The sequence below is a fragment of the Nelumbo nucifera genome, chromosome 3 (genome assembly GCF_055504915.1).
Source record: "Nelumbo nucifera cultivar China Antique chromosome 3, China Antique-T2T, whole genome shotgun sequence".
NCBI lineage: Eukaryota > Viridiplantae > Streptophyta > Magnoliopsida > Proteales > Nelumbonaceae > Nelumbo > Nelumbo nucifera.
Window position 1 is genome coordinate 60,573,157 of NC_142651.1, and position 23,467 is coordinate 60,596,623.

General features: G+C 42.6%; 1 protein-coding gene across 2 annotated transcripts in view; it reads left to right on the forward strand.

Moving 5' to 3' along the window:
- The window catches only part of LOC104602194 (26S proteasome non-ATPase regulatory subunit 1 homolog A-like), a 53,233-nt gene that overhangs the window by 7,418 nt on the left and 22,348 nt on the right, over positions 1–23,467 (forward strand). For both annotated transcript variants that reach the window (XM_010265800.3, XM_010265799.2), the window contains exon 3: positions 5,180–5,243. In XM_010265800.3, the coding sequence (XP_010264102.2) occupies positions 5,180–5,243 (64 nt within the window). The remainder of the gene's footprint in view (positions 1–5,179; positions 5,244–23,467) is intronic.

A 23,467-nucleotide genomic window follows, 5' to 3' on the forward strand; every position in this document is an offset into this window, starting at 1 on the left:
TAGGTCCACCCATTCTGCACACTCCTCTCCCCAATCTCAAGTCAAAACTTTCCAGTTTTGTTTCCTCCAACAGTAAGACATCTGGTTTGGTGTTTCTAGTTAGAATTCTTACCACTTCCGCCTTTTCCATTCCTCAAACCTCTCACATCCCAACTGAGGATATTCATCTCTCTTCCCCTCCCCCCTCCCCCACTATCCTATTCCTCTTTACTCGTTTTCATCCAAATTTTCCTCTTCTTCCTCTTCCTCATTCCCCCCCCTTGTTCTTCTCTAGGATTTCTCTTTTTCTCTCTTTCTCTTCTTTCTTCTTCTGCTAAAATTTCTTGAACGCGGTTTTGGGCAAAACCTTCCCCTCCCCAGAAGACTAATCCAAGTGATTTCCCAATCTGAACCTCCCTCTATACCAATTTTTCTATATTTACCTCCCCATCTTGTATTACCTCTGAATCAATTTGACCAATTTGAGGGGAGTGCATAGTTACCTCCTCCTCTTCCCCCTCCTTTGTTTTGTTAACTTCATTCCTTTCTTTTCCTTTCCCCTCTTCCTGACTATAGTATACCTGATTGTCTCCTTTTCCTATTATTAACCGTGTTTTGCGATTCTCCTCCTTCTTTCCCTTCTCTCTATCTTCTATTTTTCTTTTTTTCTCTCCCTTTCTCCTCCTTTTAAACTCTCTTCACCCTCACTAATCTCCTTATTTAACCCTTCTAGTAGAGGAGTGTCCGGAACGAAGTATTGACTCACCTCCTCTGATCTTGGAGTTGAATCAGTATAGATGGATTCACGATTTTTTCTTCTTACCTTCCCCCTTTCCTCTGCTTCTTTGCTTACTTAGCACCCCCCTTCCTCTGCTTCTTCTTCCTCCGGAACAAACTTTTGAGAAGGGATATGCTCCTCTCCTTGTTCCAAGGAACTCCCCTGCAACCCCGTCACTTCTCCTTGTCCGTCATTAAAATTTTCCTCCCTATTAAATCCCTTTTCTTTATGCGGTTCACACTACCTGCAGCTCGCCTGAACAAGACATCCATCATCTACTTTCTTCTCTCCCACTTCTCCATCTTTTCTCCCCGCACTGTGGGTTTTTTCCGCTGTCTCTGTCTTCTGGGATTGGGCTCCTCCCCCGTTCTTGTCAGCCCTCTCTTGTCTTCTTCACCTCCCTGTCCTCTTTTCTCTCTTCCATTATCGTATATTGTCACTACCCAGATCCATTTCTCCTCTTCTTCCCCTTCTGTGAGCAGTCGATCTATTCTCAGATGATCGATCTTCTTCTCATTCAGTCGAATGTGTCTTCTTCCAGAAATGCCCCTCTATAGTCCCTCCTTTTTAAATCCCGCCTTTACTTTAAGATTAACCGCCAACCTATTTAGACTGTTAAACTTCTTTAACTTAAATCCTCCATTACCAGCTGGTGCCGGTTCCTCTCTTTCTAGCTTCTTCTCCTTTTCTTTTGATGTAATTCCTATTTTATCCCCTGACCCATTGACTTTCACCCATTTCTTTTTTTTTTTTCAATTCTTCTCTCATCCCCACCGTCCATTTGTAATCTTCCTTTCATTGCCTTTTCCAGCTCTTTCTCTCCTTTTAATTCAAAGTCTTTTGGATTCCTTGCCTTAATATTAGATTGCTTATCTTTTGGTTTTCCTTCGCCGACTTTCCAGCTTCCCAATTAGACTTACTCTGGTCTCCACTTCTTCTCACCACCGAGTGTGTGCCACATGTATACCAGCCTCCCACGTCAGCATCTTCAACTTGGGATTTTCATCCCCATGGAGTCACTTCCACTTCCGAAATCAGCCAGACACGATACCAGAACCCATCGGATAACACTTCAACTGATCTGGGCAGAAGTTCTGGTTTCACCCCTGCAATCTTAACCTCGGCCGTGTGTAAATCTTGAAGATTAATCTCCTCCAGAGCTCCTCCCAACAGCCTCACTATATTCTCCAGGTTCGACTCGTTCCAGAGATGAAAAGGAAGTCCAATCAACTTGAGCATGAAGCTTCCAGAGGTGTGTTCCATTTCATTACATAGCAGGTTCCAGTTTTGAAGCTGGATCAAGCCCTCTTCAGAATCGGATGTTGTGAAACCCCACACTCCATTGCCTACATCAAGGACTGCCTTCCTGTCTGAGAATGGCTTTAATGCTACAGCAGATCATAGTTGTCAAGGCGACTAGGTGAGGCTAGGCGACCATGGGGCGCCCAGGCGCCTAGGCGATGGAATCTATAAATATAATATCTATAGATTTCAGCCATATAATCATATCCATATATATTAATGATAGGTTTGGCTGTTAAAAACTGAAGTGAGAAGTGAGAACAATGACTGAATCAGTGAAGGGAGGAGAGGAGTATAGGGCGGAGCCCCTGTTTTTTCAAAAAAAAAAAAGATGATGATGATGATGATGATGAGTGGAGAAAGGGAGGACCAAGGAGTATAGGGGTGGAGCCCCTGTTTTTTCAGAAAAAATGAAAAAATGTCTGAGCTGAGAAGAGAGAACTCAGGACTGGTTCGACTGAAATCTGGAAAAGAGAAGAAGAAAGGGAGGACTGGTGGAGCCCCTGTTTTTTCGAAAAAAAAAGGAAAAAGTGTCTGAAATCTGGAAAAGAAGAAGAAGAAGAAGAAGAAGAAGAAGAAGAAGAAGAAGAAGAAGAAGAAGAAGAAGAAGAGGAACTTACCTGCTGGAGCTAAGGTGTGATGGAGTTGGGCTGGGCTTGAAGCCTTCGGTTCTCCTCCTGTCCAATCGAACAAAAAAAAAAAAACCCTTATGATGTAAAGAAAAAACAGGCTGTATACTTGGTCTTAATACTAAAATGATATCATGTAACCAAATTTATTTTAAAAGAATAAAACATCCAATAAATTAAAAAAAAATGGTTTTTTAGATGAATGTAGGCGCCCGCTTAAGTCTTTGGGCGGGGCGCCTAACATGCAAAACGTATGGCGTTTGGGTGAGGTGACCATGAAAAACCGCCTACTCGCCTAGGCGTTGCCTTGACAACTATGCAGCAGATTTCGTTCCTAAGTTACACACCACTGTGTCCAGCAACTTTCTCCAGTCCTTCACTTCTTTGTTGGCTACTATCACCATTCTCCTCTCCCAGATACTTTTCTCAGCCTCAAGCAATAACCTCTTTACACCCGTCGAACTAACAGTAGCTTCTCCACAAAGGGAGGAGCTTTGTTTTGTAGCTTCCTGCTTCTCATCATTTGTGTCATGTTTGGATTGTTTTGCTCAATAGGCTCCTTTGTGTTTGCGTCCTGTGCCTTGTTAGAAATGCTGTCAACCTGTAACAGGTATTGTTGTAACTTATCTGCAAAGACCAGCCATCCCTGTACCTCCTTCCCTTCCGGAAGACATACCATTTGTCTCCTGTTGTCAAAGTATTCTGTGATAGCAATGAATCATCCTCTACATTCTTTCTCAGCTCAGCTTCAAATCTCTTCCTTTGCACTTCTAGGGAATTTCTCCAACCTACTGTCCTGAAAGGGTAGGTTACTCCATCGATAAAACCTTTCAACCACAAAACAACTTGGTCAGGCAGGAGGATTGTCGCCCTCCTTTCTTTGATTTTCAGCAGGTTCCTACCTCCAGCCCTTCCAAGATCGAACATGATTCTCTTTGTCTCAACCCTCAGTTCAGCTTTCCACAACTTTTCCATCATCTATGACCCAACTTTTCGACCGAAATCAGCAGGTTCCTACCTCCATCACATTAGTAGCTATTTGAAGTAATGCAATTGAGGGAAAAAAAGAGATTGTGGGTTTTACATGCTTGAAATGGTTTTGTATGTTTGATTTTATTTTTAAATTTCATTTGAATGTGCTTTACGTGTTATGTTTATGTGTATTAATTTTAGATAATAAGTTTTTTAAAACATTTATTTTAAAATTTAAGTTTATATTTTTTATAAATATTATGTTTAATATTTTTTGATTTTTCTGACATTTTTGATTTTTTGGTGTTTTTGTATTTTTGCACCTTACTTCAAAAAGGCGTGCGCCTCACCTTGCGCCTTGTGCCTCGGGGGCAAATTGCCCCTTATGCCTTTTTTGCACCTTGCACTTTTAAAACACTGTGTCTACCAAGGAATGAGCAAGAAATCAGAAGAGAGAGGAGCTCTTGTTGTTGGGGTAAACAACAAAGAGGTGAATCACTTAGAAGAAGGAATAAGAGAGGGAGGAAAAAGAGAAACTTCTTGGCAACAACCAGAATTCACTAAACCAAACTTTATTTCAGCAAATCAATTCTTCTTGAACTCCAACAATTACAATGACTATAGACTTAATTTGTTAACTCGGATGTCCCTTTACGGATTCCAATTTGGACTAGGAAACTGACCTAAATCAACTTCCAATTGTTTTAAAACTAAGACAAATCCATAACTGATCCATAAGGACACTACAATGAGAACTCTAATTACTAAAAGAACTCTAATAACTCATTACTGATCTCACTAAGACTGACTTACTTTAAGGACTCTGGAAATTGCTAAAAATGGTAATTATCAAAATTATTATTTACCATAAATAGTAATTTCAAAATACTAATAAAAATCTAAAAAACAGAACCATGTTCTTAAGACAACACCAATTAGAGAATAAATAAAAAAACTGAAACAGTACCAATATCATATGACCCAAAAATTCCGAAATTGGCATTGGAATTGGAAAGTTGGGTTGTTTCCCTTTGAATTCTTTCCTTGTTTCTGCATCTGCATCAGAAGCTCTTTTTAATCATAATTTAATATAGTTTTGAGGTTCCTCCAAAGGTAAAACGTTTTGCACCGAACATCATTTGTATTGCAAATATTACTTATTTCTACACTTACTATTTGCAGAAATCCTGACACAGGAAAATCAGTGATCTTGCATTGGTTGCAAACATTGTATGGTAATGAATATTTGTTGTGCATGTGCGAATTTTCAAGATTGCTTCTGGATTTATGTCTCAGTTTGAATAAGAGAATTTTGCCAGCTCCATCTCAAATAATGAATATTTGTTTAGGATGTTATTTAATTTATATAAAATGAAGCCAATGATTCCTGTCCATGTTTCCTTTCATTTTTTTAAATGCTAGAGTACTAGTGTGTCATGGAGTTTTAAAGTTTCATAATTATATTTATTTATTATGTAGGAAATGTGGAATTCAATTATTTGTCTGTTTTCTTGTGTAGTGAAAGTTTGTACGAAGATGAGGAGTTTGACCAGAGGCAGCTTGCTGCATTGCTTGTGTCGAAGGTAGCAATCATTGTCTATTTTATGTTCCATGTTCTGATAATCTTTATCTCTATTTCCATGATTTAAAATGTCCCTAAATTCCATAACATTTCAATGGCATATTTCCATTTCCATGAGTAGTGACAAAATTTTACTGGAATTGACATATTCCCCAATGAACACAACCAGCACTATGTGGAATACAAGAGATAGTTTCCATGACATATTTCCATTTCTACTTCCATGGAGCGACATGAAATTTTACTAGAATCGATATATTCCCCAATGAACAACACTACCTACACTATACAGACTAGAAGAGATAGTATTATAACATAAGTTGGTGACAATATTGTAGATTGGAGTAATAATATTATTGGTTGCCTAACTTACATGATTACCACTTTGAGCTAGCTCAATATTCATTTCAAACATTAAGTTAAATGTTAGATTTTTTGTGTAATAGATTATTTCGTTGATATATTACAACCATTTACATTTTCTATGGGTTTAAATTTTGCCCTAACTCATTTTGTCATGAAGTTTTGAATCTTTAAGGTTTACAGGACAACTTCAGAACATATTCTTTTGTCTATAACCTTTGTTTCTTAGCTTTGTTAAATGATTTGGAACTAGATAATAATTTAAAAATGTGTGCCTATGCTTCTTTTATCATTTTCATAAAATACCATTCTATATTTTTGCATATTTTACAATGTTTCCACCATATCAATAATTTTTACAATATTTCCATACGATATTTCTGACATGTTTCTTATATTTGGACGAGTGACATTTTCACCGACATCAACATTTTAAATCTTGATCTATTCCTTACAATTTAAGCTTTGTATTACAATTTTGTCAAGGCAAAATTAAATTGAAAAATCCTATAAGGTGGGATTCGAATTGAAATTGTAAGGTTCAATCTGAAATGTTGGAGGAATTGTTAAACAAAATTACAAAATTACAAAAAAATGGAATGATCAATTATATAACAAATTTTATAGATAATTGTTATTCATCAGAAAAAAAAAACAATTTTTATAGATAATTGTTAACAAATAGCATTGGCAGGAGCCTCCTGCACTGGGCTGCCCTTTTTGTTAACTAACAACATAGCAATAAACTTTCCATTTTACTTGTCCACACCAATGAAGAAAACATTGAAATGATTTTTTTTTTCTGTAAGAAGATTACATATAATTAAAAAGAGACAAAAGCATTACAAAAGTCCCATGTACACCAAGGACATGTTGAATGGGAAGTTACAGCCTTACACCTCTTGATTCACAAGATGTGTTCATTTAACAAAAATTTTAATGGATATACAAATGGTTTGCCGACACATTGACATCATTACATGGTATGCAAATGTCATCATTCAGCTCCAGTGCCCCACTCCCTCCTAATCAAGTTCTTCATTTGTCAAAGATCTATTTAGAGGCTGTTCACATCAAATATGAATCATTCTTGTCCACATAAAAAATATTAAAATAATTTTTGAAAATGATAAAGTTTTTTTTTTGATAAATGAAAGATAATTTTATTAATTAGATAAAAAAGGTGTACTGATATCCTAGGAGGAGGCACGAGATGTTACCTCCCCTTAGGAAAGAATATAAACACACTGTTAACAGAAATACACTTATAAAGTAGCCCAGAACAAATCACCCCTCGAAGCCCCTTGTTTAGCCAAGGAATCAGCCATAGCATTTGCTGATCTGCTAACCAACTGAAAGTTTACAGTCATGTTTCTTGTCAGCCACTTAGCTTTCTTGAGAAGATCCCTATAACTCCAGAAAACCGTTTCTGGATCTGACAGCCAACCTACTACCACCTTAGAGTCCCCCTCAAATATCATGTGTTCCACTCCAAGTTGGTTTGCAACCTGTATTCCTTGTACTGCAGCCAATATCTCATCCCTTGTAGAGTCACCAACGCCCATTGATCCAAAGTATAGGGATAAGATGTTGCTATCATTATCTCTCAAAACCCCTCCTATGCCTGAAGGCCCTGGATTACCTTGACTACTCCCGTCAAAGTTCAGTTTAACCATTCCTTCTGGAGGAGGTTTTCATTCAGCTTTTACACTATTCTTTTTAGAGGTTGTGGAGGTGACCTTTGCCCAGCTTTTCCAAAGATCATCAAAGGAATAATTCATAAAAAGATTTGAAGTTTTCAACCAAAAAATTGTTCGTCAAGATACACTTCTTTACTTCGATTAAACTTCTTTCTTTTTCTTGGAAAATTCTAGCATTCCTCTCCTCCCAAATGGTCCACAAAATAGCTGCCCTTATGCACTTCCACATAAGTTTCCCTCTCTTTGTTGACCACCGGAAGGTAGTTGGATCAAAAAGCAAATTTACTTCGGAGGGCAAGTTCCACCTGCACCCAAACATCATGAAAACCTAATTCCAAATATTAGCAGCAAAAGCACAAGATATCATCAAGTGGTGATGGTCCTCTGTTGAGGGCCCGAGAATAGGATCTCGTCACGGGTCGGTCCACGGGGAAAACCTCCTGTTTTCCCTTGTTCCTTCCTGCTCGTGATGAACGTATCTTGGCGCCTTCGGTGATTTGTTCAAGAGATCACCAACTCTCCTAACTCACTCTTGACTGAATAATTTGATCTCATTCAATAATGGGGTCTCCTTAAATAGGAGATTACAAGAGTTCTAATCAAAGGGAGTCTCCTTGCTGAATAGGGAGACTTCCAGTTCTATCTTGCTAAGGATAAGATAAGCTAATCCTAATCTGATAAGCTACTAACAAGATAAGATAAGCTAAGCTAATCCTAATATGATAAGCTATTAACAAGATACGATAAGAGATAAGAACAATAAGATAAGAACAAGCAAAATGAGCTAATCTAATCTATATAAGGCTGCTGTTGCCGAACTGGGTAGGATGAGCATCACTGAATCCTTGCTGCTGCTGGCGGTGGGCCCGTGGCCTGTTGCTGCCGGTGGCGATCGTACGTCTTCCCGAGGAAGGCATCCATAACATTACTCCCCTCCTGGACTACGAGCTTGTCCTCAAGCTCGAAAGCTGGATATGTGGCTTGGAACTTTGCCAATGGGATCCATGTGGCTTCTGTTGGTGGTAGATCACACCATTCCACCAAGACTTCAAGGATTCCACGATTGAAACGAGAGCGAGTGACAGTTTTAGGCTGGGGGACCAGTTTGCCATCTTTCAAGGGTGGTAGGGAGGGAACTTGGTCTGGGGGAACACCCGTAAATGGTTTCATCAAGGAGATGTGGAAGACATCATGAATTTGGCTAGTCTCTGGCAATTCCAGCTGGTAGGCCACACTGCCAATCCGTCGCAGAACCTTGTAGGGCCCATAGAACTTAGGGGCCAGCTTCGGGGCAGCCTTGTGGCTCAAGGAGCGTTGCCGGTAGGGCTGGAGCTTCAACCAAACAAATTGTCCTGGATCGAACAAAAGTTCCCGGTGGTGCTTATCATAGTGGAGCTTCATGCGGAGCTGGGCCTACTGTAAGTGAATGCGGACGTCGGTGAGGAGGGCGTCGCGGTCCTGTAAGGAGTGATCGATTGCGTCCAAGCGAGTAGATCCGGGCTCGTAGGACAGCAATCGGGGAGGATCTCTGCCGTAAACGACGCGAAAGGGAGTCATGCTGAGGGAGGAATGCTAGGCTGTGTTGTAGCAGTACTCGGCCCAAGGAAGCCATTCCAACCACTGTCGAGGTTGATCGCCTACGAAACAGCGGAGATACATCTCGATAGTGCAGTTAACCACTTCCGTCTGACCGTCGGTTTGTGGCCGGTAAGCTGATGAGTAGGCCAGGGTGGTGCCGTGTAGTCGAAATAACTCTTTCTAGAAGGCACTAGTGAAGACCAGGTCTTTATCGCTGACGATGGATTCCGGCAACCCATGTAAGCGAAAGATATGTGTAAAGAAGGCGAGGGCAACCGAAGTGGCACTGTACGGGTGTGATAGAGGAATGAAGTGCGCGTATTTAGAGAAGCGGTCGACTACCACAAAGAGAACTGATTTGCCCCCTACCTTGGGAAGTCCCTCAATGAAGTCCATGGAGATGTCGGCCCAGATCTGCGATGGGATGGAAAGGGGCTGAAGGAGGCCTGTCGGGTGTAGGTTTTCCCATTTGTGCTGTTGGCATGTGGAGCAATTCTGGACAAAATCTCAAATAGAAGTCTTCATACCTCGCCAATGGAAATCAGTCCGGACGCGGTGTAGTGTTTTTTGAATGCCTTCATGGGTGGAGTTATGGATGCTAGTGATGATGGTGGGAATCAACGGGCAGTCTGCTGGAAGATGGACTCGTCCCTTATACAGTACCAACCCATCGTGAAGTGACCAATCGGGGTCGGCCGTGCCGGTCTGGATCTTCTGCAGTAAGAGCGACCATTCTGGGGACTGTGGTGCTGCCTTCTTAATGTCGTCAAACAGAGAGATCCGAGGTTGGGAAATGCTACATAGAACCATCGCGTCTTCTTCTCGCCTAGACAAGGCATCAGCTGCGTGATTAGAGGATCCCACCTTATATTCCACCCGGAAGTCAAATCCGAGCAGTTTGCTAACCCAATGCTGCTGGGGGGAAGTGGTGAGACGCTGCTCTAACAGGTATTTGAGGCTGTAATGATCAGTTTTGACGATGAACGACCGCCCCCACAAATACGGCCTCCAGTGCTGGATGGCTCGGGCAAGGCTGATTAGTTCGCGCTCATAGGCTGGAAGCTTCAGATGCCGGTCGGCCAATCTGCGGCTGAAGAAAGCGATCGGGTGCCCTTGCTGCTGTAGTACGGCCCCGATACCCACTCCGGAAGCATCACACTCGACTGTAAATTCGAGGGCGAAATTAGGTAATTGCAGGACAGGGGTTGAAGACAGTGCATTTCGCAGTGACAAAAAAGCTTCATCATCTGCGTCGTCCCACCGGAAGGAGTTTCTCTTCAACAGGTTGGTTAACGGGGCTGCCAACACTCCATAGTTTTGTACAAATTTGCGGTAGTAACCCGTTAAACCGAGGAACCCGCGTAAGGCCTTGGCGGATTGAGGTTTGGGCCATTCTGTTATAGCCTGAATCTTGGAATTATCAACTGTTACACCCTGCCCATGGATGATGTGGCCGAGGTAAAGAACCTGTCGTTCCCCGAAGGAGCACTTGGACCATTTTAGGAATAAACTGTTGGCGTAGGAGTACGAAAACGGTCCTTAGATGGTGGACATGCTCTACCCATGATTTGCTGTAAATGAGGATATCATCAAAGAAAACTAAAACAAATTTGCGCAGATGGGGCTGGAATACCTCGTTCATTAGTGCCTGAAATGTAGATGGTGCATTGGAGAGTCCGAATGGCATGACTAAAAATTCGAAGTGGCCATGGTGGGTGCGCAAAGCAGTCTTCTTCACGTCACCGGGAGCCATGCGAACTTGGAAATATCCGGACCTGAGGTCCAACTTAGAGAAATACTGGGCACCATGCAACTCGTCCAGCAGTTTGTCCACAATGGGAATAGGGAACTTATCTTTGATTGTCCGGTCATTGAGTTCTCTATAGTCAACACAGAACCTCCACGTTCCATCTTGCTTCGCCACCAACAGAATCGGCGAAGAGAAGGGGGAGTGACTTTTGCGTATGATCCCTTGGTTCAACATCGCTGTACATTGTTTTTCTATCTCATCCTTTTGTAAGTGAGGGTAGCGATAAGGCCTGACAACGACTGGTGCTGAACCCGCCACCAAAGGAATACGATGGTCGCAAGCTCGGGAAGGGGGAAGGCCCTTCGGTTCATGGAACAGATCTGAAAACTCGGCGAGAAGTTTTTCCATGGCTGCCGGTTCTGTCTGGAGTGCATGAACCTGCGGTGTCTTTTCTTTAACCCTGCAACCGTGCCATGAAACTTGCTTGCCATTCAGGTGGAAGGTCATGGTGAGTGCGCTGAACTCCCACAAAATCGGGCCTAGGGTAATTAACCATTTGACCCCGAGAACAATATCCAACCCATCCAATGAGAGTACAAATAAATCAACAAGAATTAGTTCAAAATTGACCTGTACTGGGACGTCCTTACAAATCCCTGGACTGTGAACTTTTTCACCATTTGCGGCGGCTACCTGTAGTCGCGGCCGGAGTTCCATTGGTAGTTTTAACTGCAGGGCTGCATGTTCACTTATGAAGTTGTGTGTGCTCCCTGAATCGATGAGAATGCACACCGGCTGACCTGCGATCTGTGCCTGTAACTGCATGGTCTGAGAGGTTTTAATACCGGTGATCGCATGGAGAGAGATCTCTTGTTCGAATGTGACGGGTTCCCCTTCCTCCTCCTCTTGCTCATCTATGAGAAGGCAAAAAAGCCTCTTGCATCTATGTCCTGCCGAGTAGAGGTCATCACAGTTGAAACATTGACCTCTCGCTCGGCGCTCTGCCATTTCTGCCCTGGTCAAGCGCTTGATGGGAGGAGTGACCATGTTACTGCCTGTACTTGTCACTGCTCTAGAGGTGGTGGTCGTGGGAGGCTTCATTTCCTGGCTGGTAGCATAAGAGGGGGTCGTTGCTGCTGGTCTTGGGGGCACCCACGAGTTCGGTGGACGACCCACATTAAAAATTCCGCGGCTGAGCTGCAGCTTGCGCTCAAATGCGCGGGCTAAGTTCATGGCTGTGACCAAATTTGGGGGATTCTGGTCGCACGGAGGATGCCCTCGCAAGGAGGGTTTGGAACTGTTGCTGGTATTCAGCAACTGTTCCGGTCTGTTTAAGGTTAATTAGCTCGCCCAGTGGGTTGCTGGTCAATGGGGGTCCGAACCGAAGAAGGCAATAGGATTTAAACTGGGGCCAACTGAGCCCGGGTTCTTCTTGCTCTAACCGATAAAACCAAAGCTGTGCTTCTTCTGTTAAATGAAAGGCGGCTAGGCTTACCTTGTCCTGGTCATTTGTCCGTTGATTCCGGAAGAACTGCTCGCAGCGATACAGCCAACCTAGAGGGTCTCCGTTGCCGTTGTATGATGGGAACTCCAACCTTCTGTACTTGGGGATGATGGCTGCTCCATGGCCGACGGACTGCTGTTCGTCGGAAGACTCCGACAGATCTGGCCGGCGGTCGTTAGCTGCTGTCCCTCCGTCAGAGTTCCTTTCCCTGCTGGAAAGAAACATCTCCATTAGTCGTCACAGTTCTCGCACTTCACCTTTGATCTCACAAACATCGGAGCTGGTCTCCACGAGTTGGTGCTCGAGGTCGTGGACCCTGGAGGGTAGCTGCTCCAGATCTCCCATGACGCCTTGCTCTGATACCAAGTTGTTGAGGGCCCAGGAATTGGATCTCGTCACGGGTCAGTCCACGGGGAAAACCTTCTGTTTTCCCTTGTTCCTTCCTGCTCGTGATGAACCTATCTTGGCGCCTTCGGTGATTTGTCCAAGAGATCACCAACTCTCCTAACTCATTCTTGATTGAATAATTTGATATCTCATTCAATAATGGGGTCTCCTTAAATAGGAGATTACAAGAGTCCTAATCAAAGGGAGTCTCCTTGCTGAATAGGGAGACTTCCAGTTCTATCTTGCTAAGGATAAGATAAGCTAATCCTAATCTGATAAGCTACTAACAAGATAAGATAAGCTAAGCTAATCCTAATCTGATAAGCTATTAACAAGATAAGATAAGAGATAAGAACAATAAGATAAGAACAAGCAAAATGAGCTAATCTAATCTAGATAAGGCTGCTGTTGCCAAACTGGGTAGGATGAGCATCACTGAATCCTTGCTGCTGCTGGCGGTGGGCCCGGGGCCTGTTGCTGCTGGCGGCGATCGTACGTCTTCCTGAGGAAGGCGTCTATAACATCCTCACTCTTTATCCAAGGTATTGATCTTACCATAATAAGCTTCCCAAGAAAAGATAGCAACTTTAGGAGGTATAGGCCTTAACCAAAACTCTTTGACAGGGAAAACCCCAGACGAGGAAGAAGAGCAAAAGGATTTGAAAAAAGAAGCACAAGTGAAGGAACCATTCGAGGTCAAAGTCCAGATTCTTCTATTAGGTTTGAGAGGATCCAAACACACAGAGTCTAAAAGAAGTAGAATCTTAGAGACACAGGTTGATTATTCATCCCTTAAACCTCAACGAAACCCAAAATCCCAATTTAAAGTCAAAGGAAGAACTGGAGGGGAAAGGAACCTTGAAATAGGTTTCTTTTTAAAAAGGGAAATGGAATGGAGAGAGGGAAAGCGGTATTTTACAGGTTGATTACCCACCCAAACATCCTCCCAAAAGAGAACAAAATTTCCAGTGTAGACATCATACCTTACAAATTTGAGGAAATTAGGGAGTGTGCCAAAAATTACCTTCCATGGAGTTGTGAGCAAAGTTTGTCGAGATACCCCAACATCCCAACCAGTTTCAGAGCAGCCATGGATACTAACCACCACCGCATGCCATAATCTCTCTCTCCAAAGGACACCTCCAAAGCCATTTGCCTAGTAGAGCTTCATTCTTGCTAACTACATTCTCTAATCCTAAACCCCCTTCTTTCTTGCTTCGACTCACTATATCCCACTTAACCAAATGGTCCTTTTTCTCTTCCCCTGGCTCACATAAAAAATCCCTCATAAGTTTTTCTATCCTTTTTCCTTCCCTTTTAGGTGTCCTTAAGACTGGCAAAAAATAGACTGGTAGGTTGGCAAGTGTAATTCTTTTTCCAGGTTGCCAACCTCGTTTCAAATTTTTCTACCACAGGGTTCCAAAAACGAATTTCCTTTGGGTTAGCGCCTAGGGGATGTCCTAAATAGTTTCAAGGCCACTCAGACTAGGTACACTCTAAATAAGCAGCTATAGATTCCATCACCTCCCCAGTTAGGTTTAACCCTACCACACAACTTTTCTCAAAATTGATTTTCAAGTTAGAGGCACTTTTGAAATGAATTATCACATCTTTCAAATTTCTTACCTTCATCAAGTCAAAACCCTCACAAAAAATTATGATGTCATCTGCAAATTGAAGGTGTGTTACTGGAATTCTATCTCTACCTATTCTCCAACCTCTTATTGACCTAGCCATGTCCGCTTATATCAATTTGCTTAGAGTCTTTGCAACAAGTGTAAAAAGAAAAGGGGATAGTGGATCACCTTGTCTTAGGCCCCTACAACCTGGGAAGAAGTCATTGACAACCCCGTTAACTAGAACTGAGTAATGGCATGAGGTAAGACAACCATTGATCCAATTACACCATCTAACCCCAGATCCACACTTTCTCAGCACCTCTAACAAGAATCTCCAATCCACTAGATCATAGGCCTTTTCAAGATCCAAATTGCAGACAAAGCCTTTATTACCCGATCTTCTCATCTCCTCCACACACTCATTTGCTATTAAGATCTGATCTATTATTTGTCTCCCCTGTACAAAGACACCTTGGGCTTGGCTGATGATAGAGGGGAGCACCTTTTTGATCCTCAGTGAAAGGACCTTGGCCAAGATCTTGTAAATGCTAGTCACCAAACTAATAGGTCTAAAATCTTTTGGATGTTTAGCCTCTTTTTTCTTTGGAATCAGGGCTAGGAAAGTGGCATTAACTCCGCGACTAATAACAGCCTTGTCCTCAAACTCTCTAATAACCTCAAACAAGTCCTCTTTAATTATGTTCCAACAATCTTGATAAAAACCCATGGTGAAACCATCTGACCCTGGTGCCTTGGATCCATCCATTGAGAAAATTGCTTGCCTAACCTCCTCCTCAAAATTTCTTTCCCGCCAAACTTTTTCCTCTTCTAAAAGTCTCGGCCAACTTACTTTTCCCAACTCCTCTCTAATGCCTAATGGCCTCCTCAAGATAGATTTAAATTGAGTCACAAAACAATTGGCTATCTCTTCTTGGGACTCAAAAACCGAACCATCTACTTCAAGTTTGGACACAAGATTTTTCCTCCTCCTTCCATTAGCTAATTCATGGAAAAAATTGGTGTTTCCGTCGCCTTCCTTGATCCATTTACATCTGGATTTTTGCCTCCATGAAATTTCCTCTCGCAAAAGGAGGGGTTTTCAGAGATGAGGATGGGAAGGTGCTCGGTTTGTATTCAGGTTCCATTGGGTTAGGAGACTCTCTCAAAGTTGAGGTCTATGCAGTACTGGAGGGTATAAGGAAGTCTAAGGAATTGAATATACAAAAGTTAGTCATTGAAGGGGACTCAAAGCTGGTCTTAAGTTGGTTACAAGAAGGTAGTGGACTTTGGAAATATGCTAATGAGAGGAGGGAGATTAAGTGGCTAACTAGAGGACTGGAAATCAAGTTTCAGTGGGTCCAAGAGAACAGCAAATGCATTTGTTGATGCTTTGGCAAAGCAGGGGGTGGGAAGGGATCAAATGTTTTGGGCTGTTCTGTGACTTTTTCTTTTTCACTTCTTTTGTTCTCCCAAAATGATCCCTATTCCATTCTTTTAATTTTCATCTCAAGCTTTTTAATTTTTTCTGAAACTTCACACCTTTCCACTTCACCACACTTATTTATACCCTCCACCAATCCTCAATGTTTTTCAAAAAATCCGGGTGTGTTAACCACATGTTTTCAAATCTGAATGGTCGGGGTCTACACCTAAAGGTTTCCTGTCCTAGCTCAATGGGACAATGATCTGAAGTGACTCTAGGCAAAGCTTTGGAAATCAAATCTCTCCAATGACTTCCCCAACTTTCATTAAAGAAATATTAAAATAATTAATCGTCAACTTAAGTTATTGTCCACACTCCACATCAAATATGAATAATATATGCAAAAATCATAACTCGTGATCTTATTGGACTGAAATTAGGTCTTCCAAACAGCCAAACCATCGGAATATATTGATTTAATTCTTGGATATCTTAGCTTAAAGAGGGATGCCAATAGTCCTGCTTGCGGTGGAGATCTGAATAAGGCATGGTTGCAAGTAGTTGAGGTGAAGGATATGGTGAGATTATGGAATTGGGTAAAGTTTTTGGAATCTAGTCTTGGTAGATTGTGAGTTGATGCAGAAGTTTGTTGCAGTGTGAGCATTATGAGACTAGTGTTTGGGTACTAAGTTGAGGTAAAAGTGATTTGTGGAGGTCTGTTCTTGTTCTGCCTACAGAGTAGAGAGGAAGCTTTAGCAATTGGGAATGGTTTCAGTACCATTATTAATAGGTGGTATGCTGTAGTGGGTTTCATTAGAAAGGATAAATATTTGGGAGTTCTTTGGATTAATGTTGCAGGTATGCCTCTCCACTCATGGTGTTTCCAAACCATTAAGGCAATTGGTGATGCTTGTGGTCATTTTTTGTCAGTTGGTAGGAATTATCTCATTTGGAAATTTATTACACATGAGAATATAGGGGTTTCTGATATCATTGTAGTTTGCTGGATGGTAATTCGGAGTCTGCAGGGGAGAATTATAAGTTGAGTATTGTTATTATTATTAATTTATTATTTTATTTTTTTGGATAGGAAGTTAAGATTATTCAAATTTAATGAAATGAAAGTTACTGTTTCTTATCAAAAAAAAGTTAAGGATTATTGTTGATGATGGGTAGTTGGTAGTTAAGATGGATCATGTGGATGAGGTTAGAATTGGAAACTTGTATAATGATCAGGAGGTTGTAGTTGGACAGAAGATGTCTGGTTTGGGAGTTTCTTAGTTGGAAGATAAAATGTCAGGTTGGGGTGTTGAATAACATTGAATATCTTTATTAGGGATATTTCTAGAAATTCTGTGGGGGACAAGATGTTTATTGATAAAATGGAATGGTGAAGGCTTTGCTGTGTATATCAGTAAAGGTAGTTGAAGGAGTTTCCTGGGTTATGGGGGTAGGTTTTTTTTTGAAGAGTAATATTAAAAATGTTTTATTGAAAAGAAAAAAAGGTTACAAAATAGGGGTGACAAGATGGCACCACAACAATACAAAGCAACTAAAGACCAACAAAAACACAAATGATTGTTACAAACTAAAACTCAAGCATGTTCCAAAAGATCTCCCCCAATCTGATCTACTAATTTGTTCAAACTCAGGGAACACCAGAACCCAATCTGATACATAATGCCTGACTAAAGCCACCAGCACCTCGATAGTTTTGGACAACACTCCCTGAAAGACCCATAGCAACTAATTCCAACCACTTCCCGCTGCCCCCACCCCAAATTTCTTCCTCTGGTTCATGTTCAAAGACTCCAATTTTGTTTCCTGTTAAAGAACTACCTGGTCTGTAATGCCTATTTAGCTTCTGAACACTAGTCTCTTTTTTTTTCCTTCAGACCTCTAATATTCCAACTCCCTATCCTTGTCCTTAACCCCTACCTCATCCCTGATGAAGTTAAACTCCAAGTCTTTACATATCTTCTCTCAGCACCTCCTCTCCCCTTTTTTTGTCTCAACCTTTGTTCTTTAAAAGACTTTCCTCTCTCTTATTCTTCTCTTCCCTCCTGGCTTTTTCTAACTGTTTGAAGGTTCTCCTTGCAAAATATTCTCCTCCCCAGAAAAACAAACCCAATGATTTACCCACTGTCACCTCCTCAGCCAAAGTATTAATTTCCAAACCACTCTTTTGCACCCCTTCTTAAACCCCTTTCTCCCCTTCATTGCTATCTCTTCCCCCCCCGTTCCTCTGAACAACCTTTCCTGTGCTCCTCACCTTCCTTCTCCCTTTCTGTTCCGTTGTCAAGCCCCCCTATTTTCCTTTTCATACAAGTTCCTTCTCATCTCCCCTTCCTTCCTCTTCCACAGGGACCACACCCTTCCTCTTCCTACTTCCAACCCCCACTTCACTATTCTGGCACCTGTGGTGTTCCACTGAAAGTCTCTTCCCACCATCTTCTCAACCAAGGGCCAAAGCCAAACAGTAACCAGGGTAAATACCTTTCTCTAGATGCTTGGTATCAGACCCTTCCATGCATTCTGCGTCATCTTAATCGGTCACCGACCCTGCAGTTTCTTTTTAGAAAAAAGAATGTTGGGAGAAATGGAGGGGTTTCTTTTTAGAAAAAATTCAGTCATTATGAGGTTGACAGGTAGTGGTTTCATTTGGGAAGTAATGGGTTTAGCATGGGGAGTAACCAACATTAGTCAAGTGGTTTTAATAAGTGTGAGGTAGTGGCATTTAGTAGGGTGGGTTGGGGCTGATGCAATGAATTCTCTGTTCCTGAGCAGAGGGTGCCAAGACAGGATTCTGATGTTGGGAATCAAATTGGTTCTTGGTGGGTGCATGCTAAAGATTGACACCTAAAGGGATTTTCTGTTTGTGAGGCATGTGGAGAGGCCACTAGAAGGAAAGGGATGGTGCGTCAGCAATGTTGGCAATTGTCAAGAATTTAGATCTCGCCTTTCTTGATGATTATCGGGTTGTTGATGAGAAGATTGTTAATAGTGCTGCTTTGGAGAGAGATTGTGCTAGTGGTGTGATTTCTCATACTGAAGGTTAGCCTGTGTGCTTCCTTGGTGATATTGAGACTAAAAATGTTGGTCTTTCTCAAGGTTTTGATGGGATGGTTTGTGGTGGGGAGGATTCTGATATCTTTTGTGATGAAGGGAAAAAGTTGGCGTGGTCCTTCATAAGGACAACTTCATGGTTTAGGCAGTCTCAGATCTCAGAGACAAAGACGGGTGACAATCAGATACAACTTTGATCTAGCGGTGAAGGCATAGAGGTGCCAGATGGAGTAATGAGTGAGGCGGTTGATAGATCTGCAACAGTGGTTGATGATTGGAGTAATGAGTGAGGCAGTCTCGAATAAGATTATTAGGAAAGGTAAGAGAGAAGGTAGAGTTGAATCAATGCATGGAGCAATGTGGGTTGATCGAAGTAATTGAGAAGGAACATTCGGTGGATAGAGTAGGGAAGTCTGGTGGTGATGTACAAGTAGAAACTGAGGAAGACTTAAAAATCAGAAAAGAGGAGATGGATCAGCAGGGGATAGAGTTGGGCTCAATCACTTGTAATCAAGAGCTCAAAACTTATCAAAATAAATTTTCTTAAAATATAGCTGGTGGTAGTTCAAAATTTCAAATTACAAAACAATGGACTTTTATGAGGTGCCTATTGGTAAGTTATATGTGGATTTTGGAAGATGCATAGCTATAAATTGAGTTAGTGGGTGTTAAGTAGCGAGATGTTGGTGCCATCTTTTAAAGAACCTCTAGAAAAAGTAGTAGTATTTTTTCTCAAAAATATTAGTAATTAGAGTGATGTTGGTGTTATCATTTTTTTCCTCAAAAAATATTAATATTTTTTGATAATAAAAATGAAATTTATTTGAAAATAAAGAGAAATAGAATACAAGATTGGATGATAAGATATCTCCTTGGAAAGAAGAGGTACAATCAAATTGAAAGCACTTGGACACCACGCAAAATTTCCTTGAAGAATTGTTGGCCCTAACTCAATCCAGCCCTTGAAGCCAGGCATAGATGATATCAGAGCTGAGAGCTCACGTGAGAAGGCTGCAACCTGACATGTTTATTGAAGGAGACCATGTTAGCTGGAGTTAGTTAGCACAGACCCCACAACATAACCGAATTGATTCTATGTAATAATATCTATATATTGGTGGGCAATTGTAAGGGGAGGGTGTGGAAAATCAGATCTGAAGTCCCTATCTTCTTCTTGGTTCTCTCTTCTCATCTCCATCTTTGTTCCAAGAGGGGGGGGGGGGGTCCTCAAATAACCCCTGTTAGGCAGTACCTAACATCTGGTATGAGAGCGAGGTCGATGCCAAGTACTTGAGCAATGACCATGGATTCACGAATGGATCAAATGGAGGTCGAGCTACACAAGGTGACTTCAAATGCTAAAGAAATTAAGGAGACACTATCAGTGGTGGTGGTCAGGTTCAATCAAATGACTCACAACACCAGTTGTGAAGTGGAGCAAGAGGAGTATAGCCATGGAAACATTAGGCGGAATGGAGCTTGGTTTGGTTAGAATTAAACTAGATTTTCCTGTGTTTTTGGTAACAATCCCATTCCGTGGATTTATTGAAATAAGAAGTTCTTCGAATATAATGAAACTCTTGTACCAGATCGTGTCTCCATAGCTGCAATCCACTTGGATGGAGAAGCCATCCTCTGGTATTAATGGTATCGGTGGTCTCACCCCAGAATGACTTGGACTAAGTTTACTGATGCTCTTTGTGTTCGATTTGGCCCTTGGGGGTATGCGGACTATGACGAGAGCTTGACTAGACTGAAATAACAGGGGACAGTACAAGAGTACCAAGTAGAATTTGAGCACCTGGCTACCAGGGTTCAAGGATGGCCAAAAAAGGCCTTGGTGGGATGTTTTGTTGGGGGCTTGAGGGACGACATACATCTAGAAGTGAAGACAATGCAACTGGAAACCATCCTTGCTGTTGTAGGGTTATTCCAACTGTATGAGCAGAAAATCCAAGCAATAAAGGTGACTAAGGCCCCTGGTGCTCAAGTTCGAGCCCCTCCACTGCAGTACCGCACAAGGGGGACGGGATTCTAGGTAAGCCTAACCCCCTTCTTCATGGGCTGGCTGGACCAATGGTTCCTTTTGGGAAGTTGACATGGGATGAGATGCAAGCCCACAAATAAAAAGGCCTCTGCTATAATTGTGAAGAAAACTCTGGGCCGGGTCACAAATGTAAAGCCCAACTGGCTTCTTTATTGGAGACTGATGGGCCAAACAATGATAATGAGGACTTCAGTTTGGTTCTAGACATAGGGGAACCGAGATGGGACATGACCCATTCTAGAGTTGTTCTCAACCCAAAATATGAGGGTTTCAGGGTTTTTACTGAGCCTCCATGTGTCCATACTAATTGACAGTGGTAGCACCATGAACTTCTGTTGAGACCCAAACACTCCTTCCAGAACCCACTAGGGGAGTGGAGTAGGCCACCACCCATCAGCCATTCACAAGGAGACAGAGAAGACAGGCGACAAAGCCCCAGAATTAGTTACACTCAGAGTTGGTTACTCTGCCGCTAGAGGATATTCCATCCATATTATCTACCAAAGTTAGTTACCCAGAAATCAGAGGATATTCCCTATGATATTACACCTGTAGGCCAGCTATATAAGGCCATTATCATATAATGAAAGCAATGAATGATTCTCCTTTAATTTTCTTCTCCCTAAGTCCAGTTTATTCCTTCCTTCCCTTCTCCTTTTTCTCTCCATCTTCTGTTTCAAGAGGTCAAGCCCTCCTCGAAGAGGCTTCTGAGGTGAGCAAAAACTCACCAAGTTGGTATCAGAGCCAAGTCGCAGACCAGCTATGCCGCAGACAAGATCCTCTACCATGGAAGATAGAGTCGACCAACTTGAGATTGGGTTCCACCAGGTACTGAACGAACTCAGGGATCTCAAGGTGGTCATCTCTAACCTCGTCTCTCAACAACAGTCCGATGAGACCAGTCATTCAGCAGGGGCTGATGCCTCTGCTTCCGGTAGCCAAGGAATTGGGTATTACCCCGCCGGAAAGGTCACTAAAATCAATTTTCCCAACTATTCCGGTGGAGATCCCATTCCTTGGATTTTCAGAGCAAAGAGATTCTTCGAGTACCATGAAACCCCTGCACACTAGCGCGTTGCCATCGCCTCCATTCACCTAGAAGGAGACGCTATTCTTTGGCTCCAGTGGTATCGACAAACCCATCCTCAGGTAACTTGGACGGAGTTCACGGAAGCTCTGTGCATCCGTTTTGGGCCGACAGCGTTCGTGGATTACGACGAACTCCTCACTTGACTAAAACGGACTGGGACGGTAGCAGACTACCAGCTTGAGTTCGAAAGAATGGCGACCAGGGTACATGGATGGCCGGAGAAGGCCTTGGTAGGGTGTTTTGTGGGAGGTCTCAGAGAAGACATCCGCCTGGAAGTGAGAGCTCTTCGACCAGCGACAGTCATGGCGGCGGTGGGTATGGCTCGCCTGCAAGAAGAGAAGATCGATGGTATGCGCAGAACCAACAAGCTATCCTACCCAAATGTGAGGGTTCCCCAGTGGGCCGAACAGTAACCCATGAAACAAGTTGGGGATTCTCGGAAGCCCATTTTGCCCAAGCCCACTGTGCCCTTCAAACGCCTCTCGTGGGCTGAGATGCAGGCCTGACGTGAGAAGGGCCTCTGTTACAATTGTGATGACAAGTTTGAACCAGGCCATAAGTGCAGAGTCCAACGAGTGTTTCTCCTTCAGACAGAGGAAGAACCGGAAGGGACCGTCCCAGAACACGTAGAAGACTGTGAATTGATCTCAGATGAACCTGAACCTGTTGGAGCCGAGATCTCCTTACACGCCCTCATGGGCCTCAACCCTCTTCAGTCCATGCGAGTAGAAGGAAGGTTGGTGGGCCGATTTGTGATGATCTTGATTGACAGTGGCTCTACCCTGAATTTCATCACTTGCTGATTAGCAAGGCAACTAGGTATACAACCCACTCCACTCTTTTCGATCTATGTGGCTAATGGAAGTCAGATGTTATGTGATGGTGTGTACAAGAAGGAAAAGATCCTTATACAAGGCCACTATTTCGTGGTAGATCTCCACCCATTGGAGTTCTCAGGGGCTGATATTATTCTGAGAATTCATTGGTTACGTGGCCTAGGGCCTGCACTTTGTGATTGGGCCAAAATGACAATAGATTTTTATCAGGATGGTCAGATTTGCCATCTACAAGGGGTGCGGCCTCCGAGTCCCCAAGGTGATATTGTAGCTTCCATGTTACGGGCCTCCAAGGATACTGGACAGCCCTTATTTTCGCACTTGGGCATGCAACCCACAGTTCCAACTTTAAACAATCAAGGCTATGACCAACCCACGGAAGCCCAACACGAAGCACTACGGTCGATACTCGATCAGTTTGGTGATGTGTTCAAGGAACCAAGCCAATTACCTCCACCCCGGGCCCATGACCATCAGATACCCCTTTACCAGATTCTAAACCGGCCAATGTGAGGCCACATAGATATCCCTATTTCCAGAAGCTAGAAATTGAAAAGGCGGTAAGAGAGCTAATGAACAAGGGGCATATACAGACCAACACCAGCCCATTTTCATCCCTTGTACTCCTAGTAAAAAAGAAGGATGGTAGTTGGCGGTTTTGTGTAGATTACCGGGCCCTGAATCAGATTACAGTGAAGGACAAGTTCCCAATACCCCTCATTGATGAATTGCTGGACGATTTAGGAGAAGCACAGGTGTTCTCCAAACTTGACCTGCGATCCAGGTATCATTAGATCCGGGTTCACCAGGCTGACATCCACAAGACAGCCTTTAGAACCCACGATGGCCATTATGAGTTTCT